At 40.7% G+C, this 17,348-nt stretch overlaps 1 protein-coding gene across 2 annotated transcripts in view; it reads right to left on the bottom strand.

Moving 5' to 3' along the window:
- The window catches only part of RANBP3 (RAN binding protein 3), a 57,390-nt gene that overhangs the window by 39,378 nt on the left and 664 nt on the right, over positions 1 to 17,348 (bottom strand). For both annotated transcript variants that reach the window (XM_014884347.2, XM_014884348.2), the window contains exon 2: positions 5,576 to 5,631. In XM_014884347.2, coding sequence (XP_014739833.1) covers positions 5,576 to 5,631 — 56 coding nt within the window. The remainder of the gene's footprint in view (positions 1 to 5,575; positions 5,632 to 17,348) is intronic.

Genomic DNA, 17,348 nt, shown 5'->3' with positions numbered 1-17,348 from the left:
TAAAAGTAACACACCCAGACTAAATACATCTAAGTCTATTTGGAGATTTGACTTCTTCTGCATTGCAGAAAATAAGGAGAGACATGAAGGAATACTTAAAAGCTAAGACTCACATGATACTACAGTCACCAAATACAGGCAAGGAAATAATATTCTTTTCCAACAAAGACTGGCACAGGCACTCTTGGACCAGCCTTTCCTCCCAGTTCTAAGTTGAGCTATTTGCAACTCCTTTCCTCATTCTCCTCACTCTAGCACCTCTATCCAATAGCCTGAAACGATTACTTTCAGAATACATTTTCACGTTTTTTACCTGCTTAGGACCAAGGACAACTCTTGTCTATATGCTTAACAGCCTTTCACTTTATCAGGCTCTCTATATTTCTCCAAGCTTTTTCTTGCCCAACTGTCTCTCCAAATACCTTCATGACTGTTCTTTTCAGTACAGCAATATACTCACAATTATGAACTCTTAAGCATGAATTTTAACTCCTTAAGTAAATTATGGACTTAAAATACAGTGCCACTGGGTATCCTAACAAAACCTCTTGGCAGCCATGCTAACAATGCTGAGAAAGGCTGGGAAAGGGAATGCTTTGCCTCTCCATACAAATTACTTCATTCACATTTCTCTCTCTGCCACTACCCTAAACATGTATGTCATGGCCACAGCATGAAGAACCTTTTCTAGTCATTCATCTCCCCCAACCACCAAAACCCAAGCATTTCAAAATAATACTGCATCAAAACAGGACTTCAACTAACCCCTACTTTATATATATATATATATATTTTTAAAAAAAAAATTAACTCATGATTTTGCTCTCCAGGCTGCCTAGGAATGCCATCTTCTAATCCCCTACATCACTTTTATAACTCCAGACCTAGTTTTAAAACGCCATAGTAAAGACCATGATGGCAGCTAGAACAATTTAACAACATAACCTCTTATTCACTCCAGAACCTTAGCATTTAGAACTCAGTTACCCCTTAAAGCTTTTGTACCGCCTCAGTATGGAACATGATCCAAGTATCACAATTTACCTTCTTTCAATCTTAAAAGACCACGACTATATCAATTCACATATGGAAAGCAGTACACTGATCAAAACTAGTTAGATAACAAACTAGAAATAAAGTACTCTTTTCTATATTCTACCAATAGCCCAACACAGCTGGTGGGGAGAAGAGGACAAGGTGCAAGCTCCATCATAAACACTAGTGTTTTCAAGTACAATATATTTTTAAATCCGTGACTAGGGTGGTCATAATGATCCTATATGATGAAAATCAGTAATGACCAGATTACCACAGTTCACACTTGCAGAATAAATGACACTACTTTAAAAAACATTTTTGGACAAAGTGTTTCTTTACACTACTACTGATTAAATTTGTTTGAGCTAATATACTTGCTTAAAAAATGTGTCAATCCAAAAATGACAATACTTCCACCTCAGAAATGCATGTTAAAAGTTAACTTCAGAAAATTACTTATGGTAACCTGTGGCCAGAAACTTGTCATCAAATGGTTTTATGGCAGAAGTTACAATCTGTTTCAGAGCAGAAACACCAGACAAAGAAGTGCCTAATATTAAGCAGAGATATAAGCTGCATCCATCAATTTAAATATTTAATTCAGAAAGTGCTATGAAAAGCACAGCTTAGCTCATAAATAAGTTATCTGGCTAGATAACCGAGTAACAGATATACTCCATGCCTAACATAGTGAGGTTCAGACCTCATATTGCTTTCAGATCTCAACAGTATGAGCCTTAAGCTGATGCAGTTGGTGTCAGCACTAGAAACTTACTTGTCAGAAATACGAATAGCAGTGCTACTATGCAGATATTCGCAAGGTTATATTTCACACATTAGAAAAATAGTTCTCAAATAGTTAAGGAGACACAAAAATCATGAAAATGCAGACTCGTTCATATTTAGTAACTACCAACTTGACATCCACAATTAATTGACATCTACATTGAAAACAAGGACAGACTAATCCTGTCTTTAACTGCAAAAGAAAACTCAAACTTCCTTATGGAAAGTAAAATTAAAGAGCAGCATTATTAAGACCATGCACTTTTGTCCCCTCTAAATAAACATGTCAAATTGCAAGTTCTGACGTTTTATTCAAGTGTATGCATTCTTAGCTGGAAGATGCAGTTAAAAAATTAGTTCCCAGACTAGTATGAACTTTGTCCTAGAACATACTGAATATTTTCCAGTTTCTAGTGGAGAAAAAGATCATAAAACCACAGAATTGTTCAGGCTGGAAAACTCCTCCAAGATCAGAGTCCAGCCATTCCCTCAGCACTGCCAAGTCCATCACTAACCCATGTCCCCAGGTGCCACATCCACAGAGCTTTAAAATCCCTGTAGCAATGAGGACTCCACCACATTTCTGGGCAGCTGTGCCAGGGCTGAGCAGCCCTTTCAGTGAAGAAATTCCCGCTATCCAACCTAAACCACCCAGTGCAACTTGAGGTCATTTCCTCTCATCCTGTCCCTTGTTCCCTGCTAGCAGAGCCCACCTGGCTCCACCCTTCTATCAGGGAGTTGTAGAGTGAGAAGGTCTCCCCTGAGCCTCCTTTTCTCCAGGCCGAGCCCCTTTCCCAGCTCCTCCTTACCAGCCTTGTGCTCCAGCCCCTTCCCCAGCTCTGCTGCCCTTCTTCGGACATGCTCCAGACCTTCAGTGATTTTCTTGTCATGAGGGGCCTAAAACTGAACCCAGGATTTGAAATGCCTCACAGTGCCCAGCACAGGGGACAGTCACTGCCCTGGTGCTGCTGGCCCCACCGTGGCTGGTACAGGCCAAGTGGCATCTGCCTTCTTGGCCACCTGGGCTCATGTTCAGCTGCTGTTGATCAGGACCACCAGGTCCTTCTCCACCAGGCAGCTTTCCAGCCACCCTGCCCCAAGCCTCAAAAGTGTTTCATGGTGTTGGTATGACCCAAATGTCAGACACCTTCCAAGCACAAACTTAAGTCAAGATTTCTAGAAAAAGAACATTGTTTAACTTAATTATAGACACTACTGTTAGTTCCAGAAAAGTCAGTAAGATCACTGAATTATATCAACTCAGCTGTAGTACTAAGAGGATCTGTAGACACTGCAATGAAATAATTCTGCCCAGGATGTCCGGGTTCATGTGGGAGAACACTAGCCAAACATATAAACAACCATCACAGTTAACTAAATACACAATGTAATGCTTTTTCTCCCCCTCAACTTACTGTCAAACTGCTGTGTCAGCACTAAAAAGCCTCCAACTAATACTTTTGCTTACAGAAAAAAGTTACTTGACTAGACAGACATTTTGCTAAATTAAAATTGTAATTTGCACTCTGAAATTACATATTCAAGTAGTGTTCTGTTTGACAACTATTTCGAAGTTACTTTTGCATTTTCTTCAAAACATTGCTCTAGGAAAAACTTCTCAGTTGACAGTATTTTCTAATAAAGAGTTTTTTGTGGTACGCAATGCACTTAACCAAGCACCTTCTACAGAAAAAGTCTTGGGAACATTTAGCTATTAAGTCTTTCTGAAAACACAGTGAAAGATCACAACCAGTACGTAACCCAAGGCACCTTTCCTTAATTAAGCTGATTAAAGCTGGCCTGAATGCTAGGTTCTGATATATACAGAATATATTAAGTGGCTGTTACTTTGGGCTCACAGCATCATGTTCTGACTATACGATTATTGTATCAATACTACAAAAAACAACTACTGGCAGGAGCAACAAATTCTTAATTTAATCAAACTACAGTAAGCACAGCAGTGATGCTTCTACAAATCCTTCTCTGCAGTGTCAAATACATGACAATAAAAACTTCTAAAATTATTAATCACTCCTCTTTCCCCTTTAAAAAGAAATCTTACATCGCTACGCAATACACAGTCTAGGATAAGCATTTATGTCTGTTACTTCTTTGAAAATTGGCAACTAACTGACAGATGCTACTACTAGACTCTCTGATCTGTTGCAAGGAACAGGCCCTATTCCCCACCCAAGCCAGACTTATTCCATGCCCAAAACAACAGTGGCTAGCCCCCATGGCAGCACCACCACCACTTGGCATTTACATCAATTCATAGTTTATCTCTTAACTCTTGTGCCTTCAAGATGCTCAGGAACCCATAGAGTCTCCATCCAACAAAGCCAGACTTTCTGTCTGTGCCAAGGCAGAGGCAGTCCTGAATACAGCTACCTGCACAGCACCACCTCAGCATCCTCAGAGGCAGCTGGGCAGATTAAATGACAGATCTCCCTCCCTAGATCCTCTCTGCCAGCCCCAAAATACATTATGCCTTTAATTAATATGTTTTTACAAATATTTTGTTGAGATCTATCAGAGTGCAACACATTTGCCTCACATCCTAATGTAGGAGCTTGCACAGCTCAATGCTGAAGGCATGCAGTGTGCAGGCCACTGGTGAAGGAACTTGAGAGTGCAAGAACTGCTATCTTGGCATGTAAGGACCAGGCCAGTGAGAAAGGACACGGGACCATGTCACTCTGCTATGATCACCGCCAGGGCATAGGACACCTCCAGAAAAACTCACCATGATGCAACTCAGAAGGGACTTCAAGAGAGTCTAAGCAACAGTGGGTGATTGGGAGCTGTTTCCTAAAAGGAAACATGATCAAAATTGGTAGCACAAACACTACCACTCTTTTCATTCCAAGAGAAATGTTAACAGCCAATGTGAAAAATGTAGTTAAAAGAATGTCTTGAAAGTACTTACTCTCTGGCAGATTTAATTTGATTAGCTAATATTAGGAGGACAGCAGACTTAAATCCTTTCCAAGCTCAGAAACTATTTCAAGCTCCTGCTGAGGAATATCCCTACTGAACCTGTGAGAAAGCTTGAGTCTGGTACTTGTTCAAACCAAAGAAAAGCTATCAACTGAAAAGTGGTTCAGTATTTCAATTCAAACATTTCTGACTCCACAGATAACAAAACAATCCGGTGATCCTACAGAAAGTATCATACACTTCTGGTTCCCACCATCTTCAACAGAAACAAGAGTAACCTTGATTTTTTTTTCCCCATAAATATCTTAATAGCTTTTACTATTAGCCAGATAGAATCAAATACCATATTGAAATGAAGGAACAGAATTACCATTTCCCAAGGTAACTAGACACTTCCCAGCATACTAACCAAAGATATGAGAGACATTTAAATACGCTGAGGTGAAAAACAATCTAGACCAGTTTTCTTTGATTTATCTTAGCCCTACTGTCAGAAAAACAAGTTTTGTAGCTTTGTCACGCAACTCAAGTGTCAGCACTCCTCTGCCACAAGTTCAAGATACACCTTCACCATACTTTTTCTTCCACATTAGTCCATCTTCTGTCTGAAGAGCTACCTGTATTGTGAAACCACCATACATCTTCCCACTTTTAGCTCTTCAGTACCTGCCTGTCCTATGCCCATTAATGATGTTAATGCCTTATTAGCCAGCTTCAGCCTCACAACAATATAGACAAAGGGCTGATCACCATGGAAGGAAGGAATCAGGGCTAAGAGGAAAACAAAAAAATATCAGTATCTCCTTACCTTCTGTGCTTTATCCTTCTGAAATACAAAGACGGGTGGAGCAATGGCAGGTTTTTCTGTAAAAAGAGAAATCATTGGGGTTTTTTCCAACCACATTCATATTGACTATTATGAAAATGTTATGTTCTGTGATGCTTTTACCAATAGTGAATCCTTAAGCCAGTTAAATCTCAGTTACATATATTGTTTCTACCAGTTCCTGGTAATAGATGTTTATAAGGACTTGATCTTCAAAAGTAAGAGGGAGTGTTTTAAGGTGAACAACACAACTAATACCTGAAAATTATTTGTGTTTCCCCTCCAGATCACTTTCAAGCTAGTACTTGTACCATACTTTGGCACATCAGAAGGAAAAGACCCTTTGCTGCAGCAGTTCACTAACTGAACAGGATGCTTTTCCTTCCCCACTGTCATGCATTAATGAAAAGCGAGTTTGTTGTACACCCCTACATACACCTTTTTTAAAGATCATCTAACATTGATATTTGATTACACTTTTTTTCATTATAATTCACACTTTAGAAAGGTCCTAAATCAGTATTTGCAGGTCTAAAATTCAAACCTGATACATTACATATTACAGAGGAACCAGTCTTTTCTGTATAATTTAAGAGCACATGTGCTTACATCTTAAAGCTCTGAATCAAATAGCAGGATGCTATTTTCTAAATACACATAGCAGCATCTAGTCTACAAGAGTAGAATTAATGTCTAGAATTAGTGTATATTTCCATTGTCCTTTTGTGAGATTTCGCAACTACCTCAGTGTCCTGAATAACAAAAATATACATACACAGGGGAAGCGTGTGTGATAAAGTAGAGGTAAAAATTCCTGAGAGTTGAACAAATTGACGTGTGTGAGTTATATTTGAAGAGATGCTGCACATACACTATGAAGTCAGGGCTAAAGATGAGTACAATATTTCAGTCTGTCTTTCAGTCTGGAAAATGGAATTTAGGAAGAGCTAGATTTGCAAAGAAATTAGCCAGGAAGTTCCACCTTTGCAATTATCCAATCCTATAAACAAATCTAGACATTATGAAAATTAAAAATTTTAAAGCTTTCAGACCCTGAAAGGCTAGCATAAAAAAAAAAGGAAATCTAAAGCTATCAAGATGAATTACCTTACACAAAAAAAAAAAAAAAAAAAAGAACAGTATCCCAAAAGCTTCCATAAATCAATCGCAGCATCAATAAAGTACTTGGATCACCATATAAGGAAAAAGGGATGAAAATGTCCATTTGGGAACTGCTAGTGTTGGATCAGTTAGGCTGAAAAAGTTAAACTTTAGTTGGCATACACAAAATTATGAAAATTATTACCAGAACTGTACATTTAATTGTGAGGGTAGAAGAACCTCTTTCTACTTTTCTGTGGATCTAAGTCAAAGGGATAACCCAGCAAAACCAAAAAAACACTGCAAGACCGAACGTGCAAGACTGGCATAACATGTTCTACAAAAGATAAAATTAATCAAGAAATTAAGCTACTTATGACATCATTTTACCTGCTCTTTTTTCTCCTTTATTTTTTAAGTTCATCTATCCATTAAATACTGCTGAATCTTAAAAATGCTTATTAATAAGGGCAATGCAGACAAGCCATTTCAGAAGTGAAAACAATACAGACCCTTAAATGTAATACCTGTCCCAAAAATCAGAGTGTGTTGAAACATTCCCTTGGCCTCAGTATAACCTGCTCGTAAGAGGCTTCACTGAGGCAATGGCCAAGCTTTTAACCCTTGACTTCAAAGTGACAATTCTTTCTTAATACCACGTGGTGTAGTTTAGTGCTTATTAGTGCTACTGCTACAGCAGCATGCCCTCTGCCAAACCAATCAATAGAGAGATCTATCAGAATGTGGGACTTGATTGTCATGCACACCTTACAAGAGACTCCCGCACCAAATTCTGCAAATACCAAGGAGAAATGAACAAAAAAACCTACTTCTCTGTTTAGTGCGTAATAAATGATTGAAGTACTGAGAGAAGAAAGCAAAGATAAACAGATCCAACAACAGTGCACAGTGCAGAGAAAAGCACGAGACAGAGGACAAAAGATGGAATGGGTAGCCAGAGAAATTGATGCAAAGTAACAACAAAATTGGAGATGGAGTCCAGTGATTGAAAACTAAGCACTCAGGAAAAAAGAAGACAGATGTCAAGAACAGCAGAAAGCTCACAGGAAAAAAAATAGATTAAAGAACAAAAGAGAGTGAATAAACACCAACTATTTGAGATTTGTGTCTAGCTATGACAAATGAGAATGGCAAAAGGATCTAATAAAGCCAACTGTGGCCAAGCCTGGTAGTCAACCTGAAAAAGGGAACACTGGTACAATGTTTGATAGTCTATCCACTGAAGGAACACAGCCATCCAGTATTCAAGGTCCAAGAATCTCACTACTGCTCTTGTTGACTGTGAGACCAACTGACAGGGTCAGGAATGACGATGAAGCAACAGGGACTCACAGGTAACAATTGTACCAGTGCTTACTCAGGAACAGACATATGGAACACTTGTTCATTGTGTCCTTTCTGAAGTCTGCAACAAGACCACAGTGCTGGAAACATCTCCCTAATTCTAGCCCAAGGCAAGAAGGGATCACTAGATTGCCTAATCTGACCACCTTTATTAAATACTGCACGTTTTTCTAAGCCTTATTTAAATTTCGGGTAAACATTTTCATTGCAGGCATCAAAAGCAAAGTATTACGGCCCTCAATCATCCATTTCTGCATTTGGTAAAAAAATTCTAGCGTCAAATTTCCCATTCAAATGTCCAGCTCCAGCTTTTGGTTCCTATTTCTAGTTATCTTTTTGAATGCATTTACATTGAGGTCTCTTGCACATAATGCTTTTCATACAAAAGCAGGTACACATACCATGTTTTATTTCTGCAGATCAAGAATGCAGATGTCAGGTAGCTCTTTGGCTTTTCCAGCTGGTCCAAAACAAGAATTCCACTGTTATTTGTACTATCCAACCTCTGGGCCAGATGGTCACGTTCTCAAGCATTCTTTTGTTACAACGGGGTGTCTGAAGGATGACCTATGGTAAAATGGATCTGCCAGGTCCACTAAACTGTCAGCAACTTAAAAAGAAAATAAAGCTTGATATATGAAGGAAAAAGCCTCAACCTTCAAACTTCAGGTAGAACGCATGTAAGAGAACATGAAATCTCCTTCACAAAGAGATGAACAGTTGGAGCACATAGTTCTTAAAAACTAAGGATTAGATTTGGGTTTTTTTCTTCAGAGAAGCAGACAAACATGGTAAAACAAAATCTAGAGAAATGTCAATTTTCTAACCAAGTCAGCCTTATTAAAGGTGTTCAGATAAAGTCCAAGCATGTAAGAAGGAAAGCAAAGTTTTCAATAATTAGCATCAGAGACAGTACCTCTCCAATCTCAATATCTGGAACCATACAAACCTGAATGGTTTTAGGCTGTCAAATCAAATTGGATCCTCAACTGAAAACCAAGTGAATCTGCAGAACTCCTTCCTGCAGTTTATTCACTTTGCAGGTATTTCAACCTGCATGAATAACTACAAAAATCTCAAGAGCTGGATTTCATAGGCTAAATTTATTTAACATATTTTACCATCAAGTCATTAACTATCGATAAATGCCTGACATGCTATACTATTAAACCGGCTGAGCTCCCTTCACAAGCTGCGGAAATCAGAATGCAGAAACAGAAAATATTACCTCCATAGCTCATGCAGAGACATCATCTTCAAGTCATATATACTATTTACCATGAGATTTTTAACTTACATGCGTGACCACTAGTAGGTGTGGCAAACTCTCCCATGTCAATCACATTTCCCACAGCTAGACATCCACTCACACAATGCACCTCTCACAGCCACAAGGTGTCAGATCTATATTGCAGCATGAAATGACTCATTCAAGGGCAACAGGAAAAGCTTTTATAAGTACATTGGTGATAAGAGAAAGGCTGGGGAAAACCTGGGACCTCTCCAGCAGGAAACAGGAGAGCTGGTTTCCATGGATATGGAGACCTGAGGTATGCAATGATGTTTTTGACTATCTTGACCAAGAAGTGCTCCAAATACTCCACCCAAGTTACAAAAGAGGAAAGCAGCAGGGACCGGCAGAATGAAGGACCACCTACTATAGGAAAACTGGCCTGAGACCATCTAAGGACGCTGAAGATGCACAAGTCCATGGGAACTGATGAAAAGCATCCATGAGTCCTAACTAAGGGAATTGTCAGAGGAAGTGGCTAAGCCACTCTCCATTCATTGAGAAGTCGTGGCCATCTGAGGAAGTTCCCAGTGACTGGAAAAGGGGAAACGTAACCCCCATTTACAAAAAGGGAGAAGAGGCAGACTTGGGGCACTACAGCTGGCCAGTCTCACTTCTGTGCCTGGCAAGATTGTGGAGCAGACCCTCCTGGAAACTGTGCTAAGGCACATAGAAAATAAGGCACTGACAGGTTGAGAGCCAATATGGCTTCACTTAGAACAAATCACACCTGACAAATTTGGTTCAATGATTGCATCACAGTGTTGGTGGACAAGGGAAGAGCAACTGACGGTCTGCCTAGACTTAAGCAAAACATTTGAGATCCTTGTCTCTATATTGGACAGATGTATCACTCCTGGGATAAGGAGTTTACTGGTGGCTGCTCTCAGAGTTGCAGTCAATAGCTCAATGTCCAAGTGGAGACCAAGTTTGGGACCAGTATTGCTTAATATCTCTGCTGGTGACATGAACAATGGGATTGAGGGCACCCACAGGAAGTCTGCCAATAACACCAAGATGTGTGGCGTGGCTGATGTGCTGAAGGGAAGGGATACCATCTGGACCGGCTGGAGAGTTTGGACTGTGCAAACCTTATGAACTTCTACAAGGCCAAGTGTAAGTCCTGCACATGTGTCAGGGCAATCCCAAGCACAAACACAGGCTGAGGAGAGGAGGGATTGAGAAAAGGCCTGGAGAGAAGGACTTGTGGATGGAGGTGGAAAAGAACCTCAACATGCCCCAGCCACAGGTACTGGCACACAAGAAACCATCCCTGTGCTGGGCTGAGCCCCCAGCATGGGTAACAGGGGAGGGGGCGGGATACTGCCCCACTCAGGTGAGACCCCACCTGCAGAACTGCCCCAGCCCTGGGGAACAACAGCAGGAGGATGTGAAGCTGCAGAAGCCAGGCCAGAGGAGGCCACAGAGATGCTCCGTGGGCTGGGGCCCCTCTGCTCTGGGGACAGGCTGATAGAGCTGGGAGTGTTCACCAGCTGGGAGAGAGAAGAAAAGGCTCTGGAGAGACCTCAGAGCCTGTTCCAATGCCTAAAGGGGCTCCACAGGAGAGGGACTTTGGACAAGGAGGAATGCCTTCAAACTGATAGAAGGTAAATTTAGATGAGATATTAGTAAGAAATCCTTCCCTGGAAAGGTGGTGAGGCCCTGGCACAGGTTGCTTCATGGACCTGTGAATGGCATCCTTGGGAACATTCAAGGCCAGGCTGGATGGGCCTTGAAGCAATCTGGTCCAGTGGAAGGTGTCCCTGAACACTAGGGGGGGCAGGGCAGGTAGAGGACTTCAAAGCTCTCCTCCAACCCAAAGCATGGGTTCTTATGAAAATAGAAGGAAACACCTGAAGGAGTATGCATCACTGTAGAGTTCTTAGGCTCACAGAGTATATCTCACGGCATAGCAGTGACAAGGACCAAAAAAGCAGTCACCTTCTTCACTGCTAAGCCCATTGTACCTCTGTGTCCTGGGGTACAACGCAAAAATGTGTATTCTATCGCCACCTGTTGAAATGTGGGAGGGGTGGTGATCCTTATCTCTGTGGGAGATATCCTCTGCTGATGTACCATCTCATAAAATCAGGGGGATGATCATCGTTATCTTCTCACAACCCATCCTTCCTCCAGAAGATATAGTCCGTTAATGGGCCATTAAGTCCTATTGTGTGACTGATAAAATTACATCATCCCATTGGGAGATGCCCCAGCCAGGGACAGGAGCCAAGCCTCTCCTACCTAGATAAAAAAACTGGAGTTTGGAATGCGAAGGCAGCCCTTTCCACTGGATCCCAGAGCAAAGTCGGACCTTTTCCACATCATCGCTGGACCTTCGGAGGAAAACTGCACCCTTCTACAGGAGCACTGCTTCAACTGAATCACATCTGTCATCCAGGAGGACTGCAGCCACCATTTAATGGGACTGCTACCAACACCCTGACTGACAGGGTGTCAGGTTGTATTTCTGATTGTCAGTGGTTTTTCTTTTGCCTTATTGCATGTATTTTATTTTTTCTCTCTTTTTTCCTATTAAATTGTATTACTGACTTGGAGTCTCTCACTGGTTTTGCTTTCAAACCAATACACTCTACCGTAAGGATACAGCATAAATCAGGTTGGAGATCTCTCATCCAAACTCCTGTTTCAAGTAAGGTCAGTTATGATGTCAGGCCAGGTTAATCAGGTTATCCAGTCTGGTCTTAACATCCAAGGATGGAGGCTGAGCAGTCTCTCAAGGTAATCTCCTCTCTACTGCTTGACTGTCGCTATGATGCAAAAACCTACCACCACGACAAAAAGCCAGCCTTTCCCCAATTTCCAGTCTGAACATATCATTCCACCTCTCACCTTTTGTCTTTGTCCTTTCAACATACACCACTCTGATGGGCCTGTCTCTCTAATAACCTTCTCACAGACCCTGTCAAGCTCCAGATGTGTCTCTCTAAAGAGGGTCTAAAGACTTCTTTCCTCTAGGCTGAACACACCCCATCTCCTCACAGGACAGGCAATCCAGATCACCACGTATCTTGGTGATTCATGTTAATCTTTAAATTTTAGAAGGAACTATGTCATGAATACAACTTTTAATACCTCACCATATCTGCTATAGCCACATTATTAAGACAAGAATTTATTTTTAAAGCTACGAACTACAATGTTTCAAACACTTTTAAAATTTACTCCGAATTACATTTAGAAATGGAACAGCACCTGATTACATGGAAAACTACATGAGGCAGGGAAAAAAAACCCTAGAACACAACTTCTTAGCAAGCAAATCCTTGCTTCAATTTCAATAAGAAATTGACACCAGAAGCATACAAGTTGGGAACAGCTACTCCAACTGTAACTCTGTAATACATAGCTTGAGAGAAAAAGTGTACCTGTGAACAATGAATGTTAAAAAGAAGAGCAAATAGGCTGTTAAGTGACTGAAAATACTAGAGTGGTAATTTATCACTTGTGAAACACTTATCTAAGAGTCAAGAAAAAGTTCAAAGTTAGGTTTAATTATGCTTATTACAACATTGCAGGCTGCAAAAAAAATTCTTGGGGATTTTTTCACCATTTACATTATGAAGAGCAGAATAATCATGCTAAATGTAACATATGAAGAGATATACACAATTTGCAGCACTATAAAATTCAAAAGGTGTTGATAACAACGCAAGATTCTCTTTCAATAGCTAACAATAGACTCAAAGCAAAGAGCAAGCTGCCACTAAGAGCTTATCTGCAGAAAGACGTCCACAAGCAAAACCCAGCCATACTTTATGTCAGAAAGAAGGAGAAACAGAACTGGATAATTTATGGCCAAACTTCACAGGTGATGTCACGATGAATAGAACTGACATGGGGACAAGAGATACTTCTGCAAATGTTGTAAGTCAGAAAAAAAAAAGTAGCTTATTTTCATACGAAAAAGAAAGCCATGAGGCAGACCAATTACTTTGCAATGTAGATAAAATTAAAGAATTCAAAAAAGTGTTAACAAGAGGTATTAAAGCATTTAGATAGCTCTGCCTTGTCAATTAAATACATCTTTATGGCGTTTGGGTGCAAATTATTAGGACATGTCAGTCAGTCTAACTTCACACCCACAAATCCATCTGAAGTCACCATGGGGGGAAAAAAAGTAATCTTGTTTCTAGAATCTGCAGTCAGTGGGGAATGCCACATTTTCCCTCAAAGTAAGGCAGACCTTCCTCTGTCCAAAAGCTACCATGAGACAAGAGTAAACAATCAGGCAACCGCCCAACCTCTCCCCGCACAGCCACAGAAACAGCACAGAAGAAATGTCAGCATCCTACAAGTCTGGTAAAGAAATTATACTGATTAGTCTGAAAGGAACTACGGTTTTCTCACCTTTTGTGCATTTCATAAAACCATAAAATATGCTGAATCGGAAGGGATCCATTAGGAACATTGAGTCCAACTCCTGGCCCTGAACAGGGCACCCCAAAAAGGACACCATGTGACAGAGCATTGATCAAACACTTCTTAAACTCTGGCTTGGTGCTGTGACCACTGCCCTGAGAAGCCTTATGTGCTCGCCCTCCCTCTGAATGGAAAACTTTTTCCTGATATCCAAGCTAAAGCTCCCCTGACTCAGCTTTCGCTGTTCCTCAAGCTCTGTCACTGGGCACAAGAGTGTAGAGACTGGTACCTGCCCCTCACGGGAGGCTGAAGACTGCACTGAGGTCTTCCCTCAGTCTTCCCTTCTCCAAGCTGAACAAAACAAGCCCTCAGCAGCTCCTCATGCAGCTTCCCCTCTAGACCCTTCCCCATCCTTGTGGCCCTTCTTAGGACACTCTCTATTAGCTTAATGTCTTTTTTATGCTGTGGTGCCCAAAACTGTCCCCAGAACTCAAGGTGAGGCTGCTGCAGTGCAGAGCAGACAGACACAATCCTCTCCCTCGCCCAGTTGGGTCTGATGCCCCCCAGGACATGGTTGGCCCTCCTGGCTCCAGGGCACTGCTGACTCAGATCCAACTTGCCATTGACCAGAACCCCAAGGTCCCTTCCTCCACCACTGCTGTCTAGCCTCTAATTATGATTGTGAACCGTATGCTCAGCTATTTCATAAAGCCAAGCAAGTTGCAGACAACTCCTGAAAGGGAAATGTGAATACACCCATCAAATTTTAGGCCTGAGAAAAATTTGTATCAGCTTTCAGTCACTGAAAAGATAAAGTAATTAATTCCCCACACAAGGGGATCCTAAAAAGTGCAGCTTCGGCAGTAAGTTATAGACAAGCAAATTACTACCTATGTATTAGCTACAAATTAATGAGAAAAGCATTCAGGTTCCCATAAATACACAGGATCAACAGAAAGGCGCTAGTTCTCTTTAGTATTCTAGCTGGATTGTCTTAAAACTGACATTTCACACATGCGGCAGTGAAGTACCAACGACTTCAAAGAAAGTTTTAAGAACATTCAGTAACTACTTTATATATTAGTACCAATAACAATCACGCTCACCAGTCTAAAATCCTGGTTTTAAATAATCACCCTCACAATGACAGTCCCCAAAACCTTTATTAAAATGTCACAATCTTTGCAGAAAAGTCGATCAAACTTCACAGAGCTACGGAGAAGTTACTCTCTCCTCCCCTCCATTAGCTCCACACTTACCAGCTTATCTCCCACTATGATAGGCAATGCCAAGACCAGGATCTGTTCCTAGGAAATTTCACAGTACAAACATCTTTGGAAAGTGGCAGTAGAACTACATCTTCTAGCCCCCTTCTATGCAGTAGAAAACCCCCTTCTCCTGTCAAGATACAGTTGGTCATCACTCCAATATTAAGAGGCAGGGGAGCAGTTTCACCTACTCCCTAGAAATAAATGAAAGACAAGGGGATGAAAAAGATTTGAGGAACAACAAGAACAAAAAAAGTAAAGTAATTATTAGAGGAAATGCTTGTACCTTCGAAGAAATGCATCACAGAAAGATCATCCATTAAAATAGTTCAAAATTGCAAAGGACATTGGTAAAACAGTTACTTGGAGGCAGTACTGACAGCTCAGCAGTGATTTAAGACATTCAGTAGTTTAAGAGAGACATCAGAACCTAGAAGGTCAAGATAACTAATATACTATTGGAAACAAAAACACCAACCAAGGAATTGAAAGGCGGGTGTCGTGTAAAAGTTACAGGTTAAAAGAGCTTTGTATTAGTAAGATGAGAAGACACAGGCAGCGTGAAACTCGGCACTTTTCAAGGCCAGGAAAATGTTTGTTAACAAACAGGTAAAAATCGTGAGTTTCACCTGCATGAATAGACAATAAAAGCTGCTGTTTAAACAGACCAAGCAGAAATAGTCTTCAAGAATGACTGAAACCTCTTTCCAGGTACTTGTGCCTACTTTGTGTCAAAGAATAATCAGCTTTGCACAACAAAGTATGATTGAGACAGCACTGTTGTACAGAGCAATCAAGATTAAGGAACGCTAAGAACTTCGCTGGAATCACACTTTTTTGTGAACATGAACACTTAGCTATCAAATGCTATAAACAACCGAAGACCAATATGAAGTAGAAGGTCAAAGAATTATCACTACCAAAATAGTTACTTCACATATTAGAAATTACCTGGGCACAAGGAAGTAAAGCATTCATCTAAACAATGGAAAAATAAAACTAACTGATGTGTTTAAGAATGAGAAGAAAATAGTCACCTGAGAAGATCTTTGCCATGACAGGGACTGCAAATAAACCAAGTAGAAAGATTACAGAATTCTCTGAGTTTCAGCAGAAAGATGCTGTTTCGGGGAAGTGCATGTATTTCCACTGTTATACAAAGAACATACACCTCAAAAAATGGAACTGAAGGGAACAAAACCAGCAACAGCCAATGATATTAGAATGAGGAGCCAACAGTTCCAAAGTAAGCTGATCTTGCTCCATCTGAGGAAAGATCGTATCACATTTTTATCCCAAGAAGAAACAGAAAAGCATCAGATGAAGGTGACAACTCTGCAAAGACAAGTGAATATAAACTAAAGACGTTTACACGTGAGCTAAATCTCTGGAGGCAGGAAAGGGTCATAAGGATGGGATCACACTCCCCCTTGCCATCCTGGACAGTCTATAAGACTCTGCAGAAAAACAGAAGTAGAGATAGAAATACACGACAAATCATCATCAAAAGATGCAACAAATATTGATAAACTATTGAGCTTAATGTTCCCCAGCAGAAAGGAGAAGTAAAGTGAGGGGCTTGCATGACTTAAGATAACTATTTCCAAGCTTCTGGTTCTAGGAGAACAAAAAAACTCATTAAAATTTATTATACAGTTATTATAATGGCAGTGTATAATTTAAATACTAACATTAAGTTTCTCACAAATAATCATTACAGATTTGGGTACTACTATCCTTGAGACCACTTATCATGCCGCCTCGGGTGCTGACAACTCATCTTGAATCTGGAAGCCAACAGCCCAAGACATGCTGCATCACAGGATTTGGTAGCTAAGTGTAATTGTATTGCTAGCTGCTTGAAGGCTTCATCTTCAAAGGCTGCACCTATAACAGTTAGTTGCTTCCTGTAGTTTAACACTAATATCAGAACAGTAATTGCCACTGACACAGAGTTCAGAAGTAAGAAACAGTCCTGAAAGAAGGGGCCTCACACACACGCTTTCATTCACCTCCCTCTGGGCATATCTTTCCTTCTTTCATTAACTGAGAGGAATGATGAGAAACAGAGACACCAGGGCAAACTGGCTTTTGCCAAAACAGAGAGACATTTGTCATTCCCAAAGACAAAATATAGGTCCCTACTGCCACTTAAAACACCACTGTACACACCTTAGGGCAGAATATCCAAATACTGCAGTGTCGCAGCACAGGTTCTCCTAATGCTCTTCAGAAAAAAAAATGACGCCACTTTACCAGCGGACCTCTGACGCTTTCAGCTCAAAAAATATAATGCATCTATTATGATACCCCGTCTTGTTTTACACAGCCCTGCTATTAATCTTTT

The sequence above is a fragment of the Sturnus vulgaris genome, chromosome 26, assembly GCF_052056855.1.
Source record: "Sturnus vulgaris isolate bStuVul1 chromosome 26, bStuVul1.hap1, whole genome shotgun sequence".
Lineage (NCBI taxonomy): Eukaryota > Metazoa > Chordata > Aves > Passeriformes > Sturnidae > Sturnus > Sturnus vulgaris.
Note: the sequence above shows the minus strand (reverse complement) of the source record. Positions and strands in the feature narration are given on the sequence as shown.